Source organism: Micropterus salmoides, unplaced genomic scaffold, assembly GCF_014851395.1.
Source record: "Micropterus salmoides isolate LMB-PRFRI ecotype aquatic unplaced genomic scaffold, ASM1485139v1 Ms_hic_scaffold_19, whole genome shotgun sequence".
NCBI classification, from domain to species: domain Eukaryota; kingdom Metazoa; phylum Chordata; class Actinopteri; order Centrarchiformes; family Centrarchidae; genus Micropterus; species Micropterus salmoides.
The window spans coordinates 380,144-397,643 of record NW_024041039.1 but is presented as its reverse complement, the minus strand read 5'-3'; the positions used below and the strand labels follow the sequence as shown (position 1 = coordinate 397,643).

Genomic DNA, 17,500 nt, shown 5'->3' with positions numbered 1-17,500 from the left:
CACAACGTCAAACCGTCCTGTTCATCACCTGAAACTCTGATCAGAACCCTCAGCAGCCAATCAGAGCGAGCCGAGCAGGAAGCGGCCCAGCGTGTTGTGCATCTATAAAATGTACAAACCTGCGGACTCCCTCTTCTCAGCCTCGACGTCATCCTAAATGATATCACGGTAAAAAGTTTCATATCTTTCGACATCGATAATCGTCACGGTAACCATCAAATTTTGAGTGAAATTGAAGAAACCAGACGGTTAATTGTTTGGCTAAACTTTTCAAACACTTGATGCCAAACTTCACAAGTCTGAGGTAGAACATTCAAAACTGTTTTCAAAATATATGACTAGTGAATCTTTTTTCAGTCCCTAAATATCTTCTCGTGACCCACTCAGTCGAGAACATCTGAAAAGATTTTACTCCCGTGCACGTTAGCGGAGCGCTACACCACAAGTTAGCCTGCTCGGCCGGCAAAAGTCAACAAAGCGGACGCTGTAGCGCCGACTAGCGTTTGGCGGTGTAACTGGAGAATGACGGACACACCGACACACAAGTATAAATGCACGGCTACATGCGTAGCGCCGCACGCAGGAGTATAAATCCAACTGTACTCTCAACACATATTCTCATGCAACACGGCACACGCTCTCATTTACATTAGACGGGTACCTAAAGTAAGCACGTTAACTCATATATGACAGTCACCTGACACACGCAGCTGAAAGACACTAAAACAGGTGTATGTGTAATGTTTACAAGATATACAGCCGCATACTGTGGCGGGCCGCCCAGGTACGTCAGCAGCGGCCAAAGTATATTTGGCGAAACATTTTAGCATTTTGCAGAGACGCACAGAGAGAGAGGTTATCCGGTAGCCTGACAAATTTTATTATTATTGTTACTACCACGACAGACCGGGGACGTTCGTGTTCCAGCCCTGACCTTCACAGAGATGAGCTGAAACTGATCTGAAACCAGAATAACGTCACGGAAACACGTCGGTTCCTGTTTCAGTGTGTGTGTGTTTGTCCAGCAGCTGCTGTCAGACTCAGCTCTGCTTACACTGTGTGTGTGTTTCAGTCAAGGAGCCAATCAGCTGCTAGAACTCTCTCCTCCTGTCTATATAAGGCAGCAGCTAATCAAAAGGTCTGGAATGCTGATCAGCTGTGATGAAACGCCACAGCGCTGTGTGTCGCCGTGCTGCCTGCCGGATCCCTGCACATGTGCAAAAGTGGTCCTGTCTGAAAGACGTTTCCACGAATGTGCCTGTTCATAATTACTCCTGTGTTGCTGTCTGATCTCATCTCAGGGCGTCAAATACTGACGCTTTCAGAAAGGCTGACAAAGCGTTATTTGATGTCAGAGCTACTCTTCAGCGTCCGGATGAGACGCCCTGTCGAGACCGGAAGCGCTAGTAGCTAGCTAGGTAGCTAGCTATGTTAGTATAAAAGGCGTTGACAGCTTCCCAAAGCCCCTCCCCCTAACCCTAACCACCACAGGGGGTGGGCCTAAACCTGAGTCAGCGACTGTCTGCACGTCGACCGGCTAACCCTACAGCTGTGCAGCCGTCGCTAGCAGCTAGCGTTAGCCTCCTTTGTTAGAAATCAGGTTTTTCATTTCTAAAGTATTTTCCTGTTAATCACAGTGAACAGTTTCATCTCCAGAGATTAAAAAACACTTTGTTATCTTGATTTGAAAGATTTAGTTGGATCATTTTGAGCAGGCAGATCTGCGGTGACCTTCTTTGACTGACAGAACCACTTCTGAGCATGTGCAGAGCGGATCAGGCCGGCGGTACGGATTGGGCACTGACAGCTACAGGTTACCAGAGAGGAGGTCAAACAGGAAGCAGTCTGACGGGTTCTGAACACGCTACATGCGTTTCACCTGTCTGTTCTACCTGCCGGGATGTGATTGGCCAACACAGAGCGCCGAGTCAGGTGGAGAAATCATGAAATACTTTAGCGTCACCTGACAAATCACAAAACTCCATTACCGCCCTTTACCTACAGTGATGCATTCTGGGAACAGGCCTCAGCAGAGACACCTGGCAACAATCCATCTGGTGGTCCAGGTGTTCCAGATCACGTCCTGGTTCGTGTCTCTGCAGTCAGCGCTCTGACGGAGGCAGGGCGAGGTGTTCAAATCATCTGATTGGCTGTCTGTTATAGAGGTTTACGGGGAAGTCAGCTCTGATTGGTCAACTCCACCCACCTGTCTCTCTCCTACAGAGAGTCAGCAGGTTCTGCACCCAGAATCCCTCGCTCCCCCGGGGAAGCTGTAATTAAGCTTTAAAAAGGAGCTGAGAAAAGCTCCGCCCCCTGACCTTTACAGCCTTGACGCTATGACCTCTGACCCCTGACCTCCCGCTGTCGTCCAATCATGTTTAGGAGTCACATGTATAATAAACGTCTCTGAACCAAACTGCAGGCGTTTGACAGATGAGCCTGTTTACAGGCAGCCGGCTCTGATGCAGGTGCATTATGGGAAATGGATGCAGTGTGTCAGACTGTTCTGCTTTTAGTCTCACGACAACAGCAGCAGCTGCTTTATGGAAGTTAGCAGCTGTCTGAGTCATGTGACCGTGTTTACAGCTCTGCGTGGCCTGTGATTGGTCAGAGTGAAACAGGCTCAGTTCCTCAGTAACAACAGACTGTTCCAGCCAGACGACCACACCCTCCACTGCCTCAACCACAAGGCATGCTGGGAAAACACCAAACTCTGTCTGTGTAGAGAGGAACGGGTTCTTTAGCCGACCAACCAAACCGGTTTAACCTGGACACACGCGGCAGGTAACAGCCTATCAGACGGCGGTTTGAAAGCGTGTCCACATCCCAGCAGACACAGCGAGCTCTCACAGAGAGAAGGGTGTTGCACAATATAATTAGATTTTAAATACGCCTAGTAAAAAAATAGAACATCAATATGTGGCGGTGAGCGTGATAATTATGGTTTTTACAAAGGATTCAGCCTAACGTTTCCCACCGGCAGAAACACAATGATCATTATCACAATATAACAAATGTTCAATATATCGTCAACATATATTTGGTTTCATTCATTTGAATCACAAACAAATTAGCAATTTTTTTATTAAAATATTTCTATTGACTGAAAAAAGATTTACTAATCATATTTGTTTAAACAGATTTTCTCATAATAGTTTTGAATGTTCTCCCTCAGACTTGGCACCAAGCGTTTCTGACCATGAAGAAAAGTTTAACCACATAATTAACCATCTGGTTTCTCCAATTTTCACTCAGGAGCAAAACTCTAGCTTTGACATTTATCGTGATAATTATCGATATCGAATGAACATTTTTGGCCGTAACGCCAGCGGCTGAAATAAAATAAACCCCGGCTTTTGAACAGCTGTTTTTCTGCACGTGTAGCCTGTTTATAGAGCAGTACTCAGTAGTTAGAACACGTTTCGTTAACGCCGCTCGCTCCCGACGAGTCCAGCATCAGTGGCGGCAGCTGCCGGAGTTTCTTTCTGGAAGTTTCACGTCGCTGCTTCAGCAGATGCTTCAATAAATCAGATGTAGAAATGTTCACGTTTGAACATCCTCCTGCTTTCAAACATTCAACAGCTCTTTTTATCTCCATTTATTTTACTGCACATTTTTCAATCTTAGATTTCTGATTCTTGACTTTTTTCCTTCTCTTACTTTGTATATTTAGAGAAAATCTCCTCGTCCACAAAGCGAGTCAACGTTACTGACAGACGAGCGAGGGACCAACAACGCAGACAGCAGCTAATGATCCACCTTCAGCCTGCAGAGACTCACCTGTGCCGACATACCTCACCTGTCTGAACACACGCGCAGGTTTCTCTGAATCATTTCTTGTTTTCCACACGTGTTTCTCAGTAAATCTTCCCAAACCCACGCCTGTCTGTGGTTCTGTGTTGTCAAAGATACATTCTTTAAATCTCCTTTATTCAGAAGCAAATCTGAGCCACACCCAGCAGGCCTACCTGCTGGAGTCAAACCGCCCGTCAGGTCTGACTGGACGGATTACAGCGTGCATGTGATCGTAGTGCACGTCTGCGGAAACAGACTCGCTCTCTGAATTCGGTGAAGCAGAAACTGATCGATCAGCGAGCAGCTGATCAGACTGCAGTCAGCTGATCGACAGACTGCTCGGGGAGAAGATAACTCTGGTCGAACACAGACGGCAGGGAAAACTCCACCGACTCATTATAGACAAGGACATCAGATACTGACTCAAACGGCCGGACCGGGTCTCGGTCAGCAGGACGCTGGGCTCGGATCAGCGCCCAGAGCCCAGGTATCGAGCTGAAGAAGAGGGACGAGTGCGTCGCAGGTTACAGATGAATCAGCTGATGACAGATCGAACGTCTCCAGATATAAACACAGAACAGCTGAGGAGGCTCAGGGGAAAGAGATTTCCACTGAAATTAGAGCTTCATTTATAACCACAGAAATAAGCAGCTGCGCAAAGAGGAGCTCGCCGCTGCCTTGGCGGTTTGCCTTTACAGTCACCTGATCTCTGTTTCACACCTGCAGCGTGTGAGACGAGGCTCTGCAGCCGAAGGGATGCAGTCTGCCCTCTGGTTCTGTCTCTCTGCTGGACTCGGCTCTGGATCTCAGCGAGACCACCTGATTAAATAAAGCTGCCGTCTAGAAACAAGAGGACATGTGGTGCTTCATCCCTCCAGCAGAGCTCCACAGACCTGGACCCTGAAGCTGGTCTGGAGGCTCGTGGTGGTCCGACTCCACACAGACAAATAATCAGGTCACTGTAACTCAAAGGGATTCTTCAGGTCCCGGCTTTTCTTTGCGGTCTTCAGCAGTAAGGCGTCACTGAGACGAGTTTATGTGAACTACGAATCGTTCATGTAGAAAATAATCAGAAGGTTAATCAGTGAGCTGCAGCCCCGCCCTCTTACACTCATCTGAAGCGTGTTTACAACAAAATGACAGACGTGTAAACTAAAGTGTTACTGAGCAACAAGACAACAGCAGCAGCAGTTTGACAGAGACGTGGAGTCACGTTCAGCCTCTCGGACGCTGTAAACAAAGCTAACTGCTAACAGGCTAACAGCCGCCGCTTCAGTCAGACTGAACCTGAGCTCTGAATCTGCTGAGTCGTGGAAACGTCTCATGTTTAAGGTGTGCAGAGTCGTGTTTATTAAAAGGCGGGTTGGATGCTTCAGTATTTTACCTCTGTGAGAGAAAAACAAACATTTGAGTTTGTTTCAGGATCGTACAGAAACTCACGCAGCTTTAACTCACAGCATTTAAGCTTCTGCATTTTCAGAGGACAAAGTTCAAAGTGCAGCTACAAAGAGTTTGTGCAGACGCAGCAGCTGATCACCGATCAATGAAACCTCTCACCTCTAGACAGGAAGCAATCAGTAATTACAGGAAGCAACTACAGGAACGTGAAAACACACACGCAGAACTGAAAGTCCTGCTGGTGATAAAGCACGTATCCAACTGACTAATCAATAAGCTGATCAGCAGAAAATGAACCTGCAACCAGCTGAGGAACCAACCAAATCTGCAGATGGATCCTGAGCGTCCAGCGTCTCCTCACAGAAGAGACAACCAACAATTACTATTAATTAACCTGCAGATTATTTTCTTTTTTAAATGATTAATTGATTTGTGTACAGAAAAGGAGTTTGAGGAGACGTCTTCAAATGTCTCGTTACTGAGACCGGACGCAGAGAAACTGAAGCCTCGTCGTAACTGATAAACAGACGTAGAAACGATGAAACAGTTCGATCCATCTGAAGAAACTCAGACCAGACTACAGCTGCAACTAGCGATTATTTTCACTGTCCATTAATCCATCAGTTGCTTAGTTTATAAAATGTCCATCAGTGTTTCCCAAAGCTCCTCTAACGCCTTGTTCTGCCCACAACCCAAATATATTCAGTTCACTGTCATAGAGGAGGAAATAAACCAGAACACGTTCACATTTAAGAAGCTGGACTCAAACAGATTCATCGATTATTAAAACAGCTGATGATTCTTTTAATAGCTAAAGACTAATCGACGAACCGATCCAATACTGTCCTCCTGAGAACATCTGGGTTTCACCGTCAGGTCCTGAATCTGATCAGAACCAGGATGTGAACGCAGACAGAACCACTCGTACTGAAAACACACACAGCCGTTTGGTGGACGTGTTAAACTATTAGCTGATTAATCTGAAGGTAATCGATTGATCATTAAAGACAGCAGCTGCTGTTCTGTTGGTTTTGGGTCTGCAATGATCATAACTGCAGGTTAGCATCCACACAGCTGGTTTCAATCCTCCAGAGTTAACCAGCTCTGACTAACCTGCAGCCTGAAGCTAACAGCCCAGCTAGCCTGAAGCTAACAGCCCAGCTAGCCTGAAGCTAACAGCCCAGCTAGCCTGAAGCTAACAGCCCAGCTAGCCTGAAGCTAACAGCCCAGCTAGCTTCACATAGCTGCAGTAAACTTCAGTCTGAGGCCTCTGCTTCACCTCCAGACTGTCTGACAGCTAATGACAATTAGCACTTAGCAGGTAAACGACAGGTAATGTGAAGCCCCAGTCTGTTAAATCTTCCAAAGAGACGCCTTTCAGCAAAGGAACAAACAAACAAACAAGCAGCGCTGCCTTCCCGACAACTAATCAACAAACTTCGCTAGCCACGGCGCTAGTTAGCATGCTACTAGCTGCGGCCATCTGAAACCATGAAACACCTGGCTAACTGACTAGCCTGTGAGGCTAACCAACGTCCAGAGAGGGCTGAGAGGAAGGAAAACAGCGCGTCGATATGTCAACAGAACAAAAGTGATTTCGCAGTAAAGACCGTGTTTGTTTCCTCCCAGACAGACAGGCAGGCAGCAGCTAGCAGCAGCTAGCAGCAGAGCTAACAGGAGAGGCCGAGGGTCAAACTAACCTGAAGGAAGAAATCTCTCTGTCCGCGGGAGAAAAAGCTGCTGGCAGCGACCAGAACCGCCGGACTCTTGTTCCCGGGTTCGTCACGTTAACGTGAAACCCTCCAGCTGTCGGCTCCTTCAGTCAGCTGCTCATTACATGATGTTTTAAAAGGTTAAATCTCGGTTTGAACGGAGCTCCGCTGCTGCTGAACCTGCCTGTTCACTTACTAACAACTACTGACCGAGAACAGCGACGTGCGGCTGGAGCAGCTGCGTCATGACGTAGTCAAGTCTGCCAAAGATCGTCTACGTCAAACAAGATGGCGTTCAAATGTGAACACCTTTATTTATCTTTCCGTTTTGAATTTCCTTTCACAAGGTTTGATTTTGGCTTCCATTTATGATGTCTGAGTATTAGGGTCACATTAAGGAAAGATAATTGAGGAGGAAGATATTTCATTTATTTTGTCATTTAAACTTTATTCTCGAAATGCAAAACAAATCTTCATCCTCAGTTTTCTTTCCTTAATGTGACCCTCATACACCGCCGTACTTAAGAGGCCATACATCCATACATTATGTTTACTCCTTTTTCCCAGGATAACAAGTTTATTAAATTTGTTTTCTTTAAATCTCGAGTCAATTATGTCATTATCTCAAAATAACAAATGTTGTTCTCACAAGATAACCGGATCATTTTCTTGAGATCTCGAGATCAAGAAACTTTGTTTTCCCGAGATAATGACATAATTAATTTGAGATCTCATGAAAATCAAACGATGGTCTCTTATATAACTACTGTACTCAGGATATGCGGTTGAGGATGGATGGATGAAGTGGAGCGAGATGCAGCCTGTATTCTTTTGCATTCTGTTGTGGATCAATATAAATAAATAAATACATTTGAATGTAAAATTAAGGGTTTATATCACAACAAACATCTTCCTTCCTTAAGACTACCCCCAAACAGAAAAGCACGTGTACATTAAACTTGTTCTGTTTTATTTATACTCTTTTATTAGTTCATATTGTTGTTATTTATTTAATATGTTTTTATGATTACCTATTTATATACTTTATGAAAAAGTAATTATCAGCACTATAAAGCGGTTCAGGTTTGTGACATGATGAAAGTCTCACAGTGTTTTTGGTTCACAGCAACAGAGAGATACCTCCTGTTGATCAATAATCAATAATCTATCTGTGAGCTGACTTCAGATTTAACAACAACAACAACAAGACAAAAACCTGCTGCAGGTTTCCCAGAACCAGGAGAACTGGGAGAACCAGCAGCCCGGGTTCAAAGGTCACATTCAAGACAGTCGGGGTGCAACCAGAGCAGATTTACTGATCAGAGCGATCTGTCTGAGACGCCAATCAGATGAACAAAATGGACTCTTTTTTTAAAGAGGTGTTGGTATCATGATCATGTTCATATTGCTTATTCAGGGGTTGTACCAGAGCAGGTTTACATGGTTATATTTTAGTCGTCCTGCACGTTGCTGCAGCTCCTCTTTTCACCCTGTGGAAAGCGGAAGTAAAGGCTGGACTACAAACGAGCTGTTTTCAGTCAGCAGAGTTTTCTGTGGGAGATGGGAACTCCCTTTGGGCTTTTTCACTTTGCACACTTATTACATGCACAAAAAAGGTTTATAACTCAATAAAGGAGAGGGGAAAAGGCAAAAAGCAGAATACCACCTCTTTGATAAAGAAATATTCTCCTTTCCTTCACCGCCTCCTCCTTTTCTTTTTCAAAATATAAGATATCTCTGGTTCTGCTGCATCAATTTTTATCTTTTAAAAAAAAAAAAAGTCAATAATGAGTCTATCAGTTTTACAGGAGAGTGATGAACAGAACCAGGTCAGTACTACATTAAAACATGTTGTGTTCTTTGTTGTTCATGTTATTCATACCAGAGTTTTTGTTTATTTAAAGATGATGATGATGATGATGATGATGATGATGATGATGATGATGATGATGATGATGATGATGATGATGATGACGTCTGTGGAATAATCTGATTTATTATACACCAAAATACTGTAACCCTATTGGTCCGTTTACACTGGAGGGGGGGGGGTCACCACTGCAGCACTGATGGAATCTGCAGAGGTCGGAGGTCGAGGTTTAGTCCTGTCCTGCTGTACTGAGACAAACTGACAAACTTTTACCAAAGATTAACCCTTTATTTATAGGAGTCAAACAGAAGAAAAGAAGTACGAGAGGATCTACTGCAGATCCTTCTGCTATTGGTTGTGTATAAAAGAACAAGAGTCAGCTACAGATCTACTCAAGATATATTTTCAATTGGATCTACTGGTGATCATCTACAATAATTTACGGAAGATGTTCTCTGGATCTATAGGGATCATCTGTAAATCTACAGTTCCTTTGGAAGATCCACCAACACTTTTTCTTTAGGTCTATTATCTAATGATGATCTTCTGTAAATCTACAGAGGATCTTCCGTGGATTAACTGAGAATCTTCTGTGGATCCACCAGTAGATCCCTGGTGGATTTCCAATAAATCCATGGTGGATTACCAGGAATCCCCAGCAGATCTCTGGCGAATCCCAGCAGATCTCTACAGATCTCTGGTGAACCCCCAATAGATCTCAACGGATCTCTGGTTGATCCCCAGGAGATCTCTGGTGATTCCCAAGCAGATCCCTAGTGGATCCCCAGTAGATCTCTGGTGGATCCCCAGTAGATCTCTACAGATCTCTGGTGGATCCCCAGTAGATCTCTACAGATCTCTGGTGGATCCCCAGTAGATCTCTGGTGGATCCCCAGTAGATCTCTGGTGGATCCCCAGTAGATCCCCGGTGGATCCCCAGTAGATCCCCGGTAGATCTCTACAGATCTCTGGTTGATCCCCAGTAGATCTCTGGTTGATCCCCAGTAGATCTCTGGTTGATCCCCAGTAGATCTCTGGTGGATCCCCAGTAGATCCCCAGTAGATCTCTGGTGGATCCCCAGTAGATCTCTGGTGGATCCCCAGTAGATCTCTGGTGGATCCCCAGTAGATCTCTGGTGGATCCCCAGTAGATCTCTGGTGGATCCCCAGTAGATCTCTACAGATCTCTGGTTGATCCCCAGTAGATCTCTGGTGGATCCCCAGTAGATCCCCAGTAGATCTCTGGTGGATCCCCAGTAGATCTCTGGTGGATCCCCAGTAGATCTCTACAGATCTCTGGTTGATCCCCAGTAGATCTCTGGTGGATTCCCAGTAGATCTCTGGTGGGTCTCCAGCAGATCTCTGGTGGATTTCCAGTAAATCTCTTGTGGATCAGCAGTAGATCTCTGGCGGATCATTTATGGATCTCCAGTGGATCAATGATTGATATTCTGTAGTATTGTGGTGGATCTCCTGTAGATCCACAGATGACCCCCCACAGATCGGTGGTGCATCTCCAGTGGATCCTAGTAGGTCTGTGGTGGTTCTGGTGACCTGCCTCAAGGCAGAGTCTCCATGTTGACCCTGGACAGGGTGAGATCGTAGTAGATGGAGAGTTGGTTGATGGCTCTCAGGTTAGTGACCCGGTGTTGGAACGTCAGCAGGTGAGTGTTGTTGACGGCCACCTTAAACTCTTTGTTGGTGCACATGATCTTCATCTGCAACAACAAAACCACAAACTGTCACCACCCAGATCACATCTTTGCAGACTGGCCCTTCAACTACATTTAATGGTACATTCAGGTACATTCACTAATTATTATGAATTAATACATAAAATACGAGGATTCTTAGTGTTAAATTAAATACTTGACCTCGAATGGCTGCCCTGGGACGAAGGGGAATTGCTGCAGTTCTCTCTCCTCTCTCCCCCAGTTCTTGCCGATGCAGCTGTTCCTCACGATCACCTTCTTGCCGTCCTCATTGAAGCGAGGGTTGAAGTGGAAGGCCAAGTCTTGGTCTGTGTTCAGATCCACTGTGATCCTGTAAAATAACAGAGACCGTCCCTGATCAGCTGAATCCACCTGTACTATAAAATGTTAAAATGTCCTTGGCACATTTAACATGAAGTGTTCATACAACCAGTTTTAAATCTGAAGTTATCACATATGGACGCGTGGTCAAGACCCGCTGGCGTCACTTTGTAACGCACTGGTGGCCCCATAGAATCATCTTTCAACGCACTGGGGAAAGCCCTGTAGTGTCACTTTTTAACAGTAAGGCAGGTAGGACTTTCGCCCAGGAGCCCGTGTTCCTTTCCAGTGTGAAACAAAAAGTAGTTTTGGTGCCTCAACCTGACCGAGTGGTTTTGGTGCCTCATCCTGGCCGAGTGGTTTTGGTGCCTCAACCTGGCCGAGTGGTTTTGGTGCCTCAACCTGGCCGAGTGGTTTTGGTGCCTCAACCTGGCCGAGTGGTTTTGGTGCCTCAACCTGGCCGAGTGGTTTTGGTGCCTCAACCTGACCGAGTGGTTTTGGTGCCTCAACCTAGCCGAGTGGTTTTGGTGCCTCAACCTGGCCGAGTGGTTTTGGTGCCTAAACCTAACAGAGAACCAAAAACATTGCTAAAGGGTACCCAGGGCATTAAAAAGTGACAGCAAGGGGTCCTGACCAAGCGTCCATATGTGAGGAGTTGGGAGTGAGAAAGTGTTCATACTGACTTGTTAGCATTGGGTTTGATGGTTCCAGCGATGGTGATGAGCAGTTTGTCATAAACTCCACTGGGAAGAGTCTGTTTGTACGGAACCACCTGTCAACAAGGAAACAGCTGTTAACTCCACCCATCCATCTACTCATCTGCCCATCTATCATCAGTCCTTCTGTCTGTCCGACTATCTGTCTCACCAGACTCTGTTGGGGGGCAGCAGGGACGCCAGGTCCAGGTCCAGGTGAAGGACTGGGCCATCCTCCAGGTGCGGTGGGTTGAGGTGAGGGACCTCCAGGCCAGGCGCCTCCACCTACAGAAGGACCTCCGGGCCAGGTAGGGTTGGGACCTGGTTGACCGGGCCATGCCGGGTTGGCAGCTGGTTGACCGGGCCATGCCGGGTTGGCAGCTGGTTGACCGGGCCAGGCCGGGTTGGCAGCTGGTTGACCTGGTTTTCACACAAATACATCCTGGTTTATCAAGGATTTAACATTCCTGGAGGTCAATCAACAGATGTAGCTGTGGGATCTTTTACATCTAGCTCTGGTCTTTGTTTGAAACTGAATTTACACAAATCAGCTTCATGTAAGTTTTCTACACATTTGTTTTGGACCTATGAAGCCCTCTAAACTGCACCGATCACCATCAGGATTATACGTTTGTTTAGAACCAGAAGCCTATGAAAGATCAACACCTGCTTCACATTGGGGCCTTAAGGTATCAAATAATAATAATAATAATAATAATAAAGAAAAAGACGATGATGGTGATGGTGATGATGACGACGATCGTACCTGGCCAGGCCGGATTGGCGGGCTGCCCGGGCCAAGGACCAGGTGCAGTTTCTCCTAATGACTGGCTGTTGCCACCAGCGGGCCAATCGCCAAGAGCATCTGAAAGCTGCAGAGGGAGAAAGAAAGGAGTTAAGTTCACTGACTGCAGCTACGCTAACATCCAACAGATGCTGCTGTGAAAGTTAAAACCTCCAATTTCTCTACAAACACAAAGACAGTTTAGTTTTTACACAACACGTCCAGCTCTCTGCAGATTCGCTGAGCTTCTTCCAATGATGTTAGCTGCGTTTGACTTCATGCTGACTTAAGGCCCATTTATATTCCTGTGTAGGGTCTACGTGCGTACCTACGCCGTAGGCTACACACGTAGCCATGCATTTATACTTGTGCGTAGGTGTGTGCGTCATTCTGCAATTACACCCCCAAACGCTAGTTCGGCAGTAGCGCTACAGCGTCCACTATGCTGACTTTGCCCGGTAGAGCAGGCTAACTTCTCACTAGGCTGAATGGGGGTAAAATTGTATATGTGCGGCTGGTGTAGCCTTTTCAAATGTTACTGACGGAGTGGATCACAGTCTGATAGCGAAACGAGTCATTTCGCTCGGGTTGTGACGGTCTAATATATTGATTCACTGTGTTACAGCCGCCGTTTTGGCCGTTAGCAAAGTTACTTCAATGCGCGGGGTACTTCCGGTCGGCTCAGAGGCATTGCGAGGCTACCCAGCCAACCAATTACAGAGCTTATGGTCCACGTTGACTCGACGTGTAGTTACATTTTGGACAGAGGCCAGCAGCAGGAAGTTTTATATTTTACAGTTTTCACACGTTATTTCATCACTAAATCCACTTCTGAGAAGTTTTGAGGTGAAATCAGCTGTGTAGATTTTATAATATTGACAGTTTTATGAGAAGTGATGGTGGAACAAAAGTGTGCTTGAGAGTTTTTGGAGTTGAGGAGCTCCGCGAGTGGCGGCGGGGGAAGCCTGCTGTGACCCGCGAGAGGAGCGTGTGAGGCCGGCCGCCCGCTCACAGAGCCCTCTGCTCCCGCCGCCACACAGACCGCTGCAGCAACAATGGCAGAGGAAAACACAGCTGGAAGCTTTTCATACCGCTTATCTGTCTTTACATTCTGAGGAACGTTCAAACGCTTTGACTTAAAAAAGAGACAGCTATGTGTGGCGTCGCTATGACGACAAGCTATGTACTATCTCTGGGTACTATCTGCAGTGGAAAACGGAGCAGGGCCGATTAGAGTGGAGGCGAGTCGAGCTGGTACTGGTGATGGAAAAGCGTCATATGTCCCTCAGGATGAACTTTGCTCTAGCGCCAACATCAGCTCAACATGTTAATGTGTCCAGCACTTTGCTTCCTGATCAAATCCCTGCAGAACTGATGACATTCCCATCAGCCTCAGCTGCCAATTAGCTAATGTTAGCATGCTTACACCCTAAACTAAGCCTCAGAGCTGCTAGCGTGGCTGCAGACTCAGTCCGTCACTAGATTTATTTTTAGCTGACTGATACAGTTTGTGTTCACTTAGTTTGCTTCTGTAGATTAAATGTAAAGTCACTACATTTGAGCTGCTTTACGCTCACACTGCTTTTCAGAAGCAAAGTGAGCAGCAGAATATGGAGTCAACCTCAGTTAACATGTTACAGCTGTGCAGATCTCCTTTAAATACCTGCAGGAAGGAGACAGACACTCACTGAACTGACACAAACTGCAGCAGTCTGGTGAGCCTGACTCAAATCTGTCTCTGAGACAATAAAGCTGCAGTAAACCTGTCCGAGCTGGCCCTGAACGCAGCACAGTTCTCAGAGGGTCCAGGGTGTGTGTGGTTGGCAGATTTAGGGCGTGTTTGTGACAGACTCATCAGGAATGTTCTGCATGAAGGCGTTGGTTTTATAGATGAACGCCGCCTTGTTGATCACACACACACACACACACACACACACACACACACACACACACACACACACTCCAGAGGACACTGACCAACATTCATTACAGACCCTAACCATAAACACCACTTACCTTTAACCTTCATCCTAAATGTAATTATTCATGTTACGGGGACCTGCACTCTGTCCACACAACATGAGTAATACTCTGCAGCGTCTGATCGCTCTCTGAGTCAGTAAATCCACCTGACGACGCAGAGTTTCAGTGTTTACCACCGGTGGAACTTCATGCATTCACCTAATAACGGCCCCGACATCGTCTTTAGTCTGGTTTCATCTCAGTGTGGCCCTGGAGAACTCCAGAGACCTTGGACTGTCTCAATAAACTGAAACCCTTTCAAACGCTGCCAACAAAGACTTTCTGTTGCTTCTGCCCTACACAAACATAATCCTCACTGCTCCACCTGTTCTTTCAACACTGCGCCAAGTGAAACTTCAGATTTTACAGAAGAACGTTTCACGGTCCAAGAAAATAAATAATTCATTTGATTAAATTCAAATTAATTTCTCAGCTGTAGGTATTTATTTTACTGAGGGGGGGGGGCTACAGCTGCTCAGAGACAGACTGGAGCTTCTTCTAATCCACTCCACCTCGCACACATAGAAGACGAGGAAAAAGCATCTTAGGATGGGTGGAGGTCCACAGGTATCACATAAAACTGACTGTACTATATGTACTAATATGTTCAAACCATCCTGAAATCAGTTTGAAGCACCGCAGAAGAAGAAGAGGACGCAGCGAGGTGACGTCACTAAAACTGCTTCACGTCCAGCAGCGTTTATTCATCAAGTCTGGTTCCTCTCAGGTTCTATTGACGCATGTGACTCAAAGTTCATGCGGATGGAAACGAGCATTCGTTCACCTTTTCTACATTTGGATCAAAGTGTTTTTCACTTTGTGGCCTTTTGCTTTTAGCGATCATCCAGTTTTTCCCTCTCCGAGGGGAACACTGAATGCAGTTTAGTGGTTTTATGCACAAACTGAAAAAGAGCATAAAGTCAGCTGGATGGAAACTCACTGGTGACATTAATAACTAGCTGCGAGTCATTAACCCTTTCTGTACTGCTGTGAACTCAAACTGGTTTTGTGCTGAAATAAAATGAAAAATCTCATTTCCTTTTTGTTAAATTAGAAGGTTCAGCTTGAAACGACACAATAACTAAAAACAGCAAATGAATCAGAAAATCAGTGATGAGCATCAGGAGAAAAGGTAAAAGTCAGACTCACGTCCATCCTGCTGCTGTGAGATCTGAAACACAGAGAGAAAAGATCCTGAGAGGGTGTGGTGGGCGAGTCCTGACAGGAGGAGGACAGAGCTTCTTCTTCTGCTCTCCTCAACACTTTACTGTCAGCTGCTAAATGTCTGATCACCCGTTACCTTTACACAGTATTTGGACTAGTATTAATAATGACAGCGTATCTCTGCATGTACTGCATTAGTTTGTAGTAGAAATATATCCTGTATCATGATGTTTTACTAAGTACTTCAGAAAAAACAGTAATACTACAGTATAGACAGTTTAAAAATATTAGCACCAGAATGTACCACAAGTAAAAAAGTACTCATGCAGAATCATATCATCTAACTCTGGCTTTAATGTTGCAGCCGGTGGACGTGGAGCGGATTTTAATGACGTTATTTAAAATAAAACATCATCATTTTTCAGGCGATTAGATTTTGTGCGACTGTGGATAGAAATATATAAAAAAACAGCTGGATTATTTGAACTCAGGGGCCATTTTTCTGAATTGTTAGTACTTTTACTTTGAAACTTAACTAAAATCATTTTGTTAATAATCCTTCTGTACTTTCAGCAGGACCGCAGAGTGTACATTTAGATCAACATGGTGGACAAAATAACAGAAACTGTTTCTGTTTAACAACAAAAACTACATCCTCCAATTGTTGTTAGTGTTGATGCTGCGGCCCCGTCTGTTACCTTTACACAGTATTTGTAGTAGTATTATCTTTACCCGTCTTGCACTGTGAGCCTCTGTGTTGCATCTTTTAAACAGTATCTGACTTTGTAGTAAAGATATATCCTGTTGCATGTTTTGCTAACATCTAGCGCTGGAAGTACTTCAGCAGAAGCAGTAATACTACAGTATAGAAAGTTCTGCATTCAACAATTTACTGACACACAAGTCCAAAAGTATTAGTGTCTAAATGTACTTAAAGTACGAAAAGGATGCAGAATCATATTATCATCACTGGTGACAGAGACTTGGGTTATTTATTATTATTTTAACTTTTTTCTGCATTATTAGTACTTTTACTTTTGATACTTTAAATTCATTTTGTTAATAAAACTTATTGTACTACAGACTGAGTATTTCTACATAGTTGTGTTGCTGTTTTTACTGTAGTAAAGTTCCAACATGATCCTCCAGGTACATCTGTCCAATCCTGAAGTACTGCACCTCAGCATTTCAGTATTTTCCACCGCTGGTTCATGTCTCTTTGACGTGGTTTTCTGTTGGAGGTGGGTGGAGTCAACTGTCTCACGCCAAACACACACAGCCTCCAGCAGAAGGTCCACACATCACATGACACATGATCCCTGCAGGTGAGTCTGAGGCCCAGTCCCCATGTCCACACTCTCAGACTCTGAGGTGCCTTCCCGGTGAGTCCGGGAGGGTTCAGGGTTGAGGGGGGACACTGAGATTAGGCCTGAGTCTGAGGTGAGTCACAGAGCGCTCGCTGCTCAGAGCTGGCTCTATAAATAAAGGCTGAACAACAGCATGAAGCGATAAATCAACTTTCTCCAGGAGCGGCTGAGCAGACTGCGCCACAGCAGAGAAGAACAAAGTGTTTCAGACTTTAACTTCCTGTTTCTCTTCCTGCTTTGACGTCATGGTCTGCCTCCGAGGAAGGACTGAGAATCTGAGTTTTCTGTCACACGGCTGGAAGATAAACACTGAACAGAAGCTGAAAAACACAGAAGTTAAAAGTAAAGAGAGCTGACGTACCTGAGTTCACCCGAGAGCTGCAGACTCAAACTGACGGTGTGTGAAAGAGCCGAGTGTTTAAGACCCTGAGCCCCGCCCCCACATCCAGACCACACCCACCAACACACACTAACACACCCTGAGGCACACCCACCAACACACACTAACACCAACACACACACACTGACACTAACACACTAACACACACTAACACCAACACACACACCCTGAGACACACACACTAACACCAACACACACACACTGACACTAACACACTAACACACACTAACACACACTAACACCAACACACACACACTAAC

At 45.4% G+C, this 17,500-nt stretch overlaps 1 protein-coding gene and 1 pseudogene across 1 annotated transcript; both read right to left on the bottom strand.

Annotated features, from left to right (window-relative positions):
- The window catches only part of LOC119910144, a 14,688-nt pseudogene extending 7,558 nt beyond the window's left edge, over positions 1–7,130 (bottom strand).
- A 2,893-nt stretch (positions 7,131–10,023) lies between these two features.
- On the bottom strand, positions 10,024–17,362 carry LOC119910148 (galectin-3-like). The gene is made up of 7 exons (XM_038728569.1): positions 17,202–17,362; positions 15,459–15,480; positions 12,270–12,375; positions 11,676–11,923; positions 11,492–11,580; positions 10,650–10,818; positions 10,024–10,493 (listed from the first exon to the last, which is right to left on the bottom strand). The coding sequence occupies exons 2-7, from the start codon at positions 15,462–15,464 to the stop codon at positions 10,335–10,337; spliced, it is 777 nt and encodes a 258-aa protein (XP_038584497.1). The 5' UTR covers positions 15,465–15,480; positions 17,202–17,362; the 3' UTR covers positions 10,024–10,334.
- Positions 17,363–17,500: the final 138 nt, after the last annotated feature.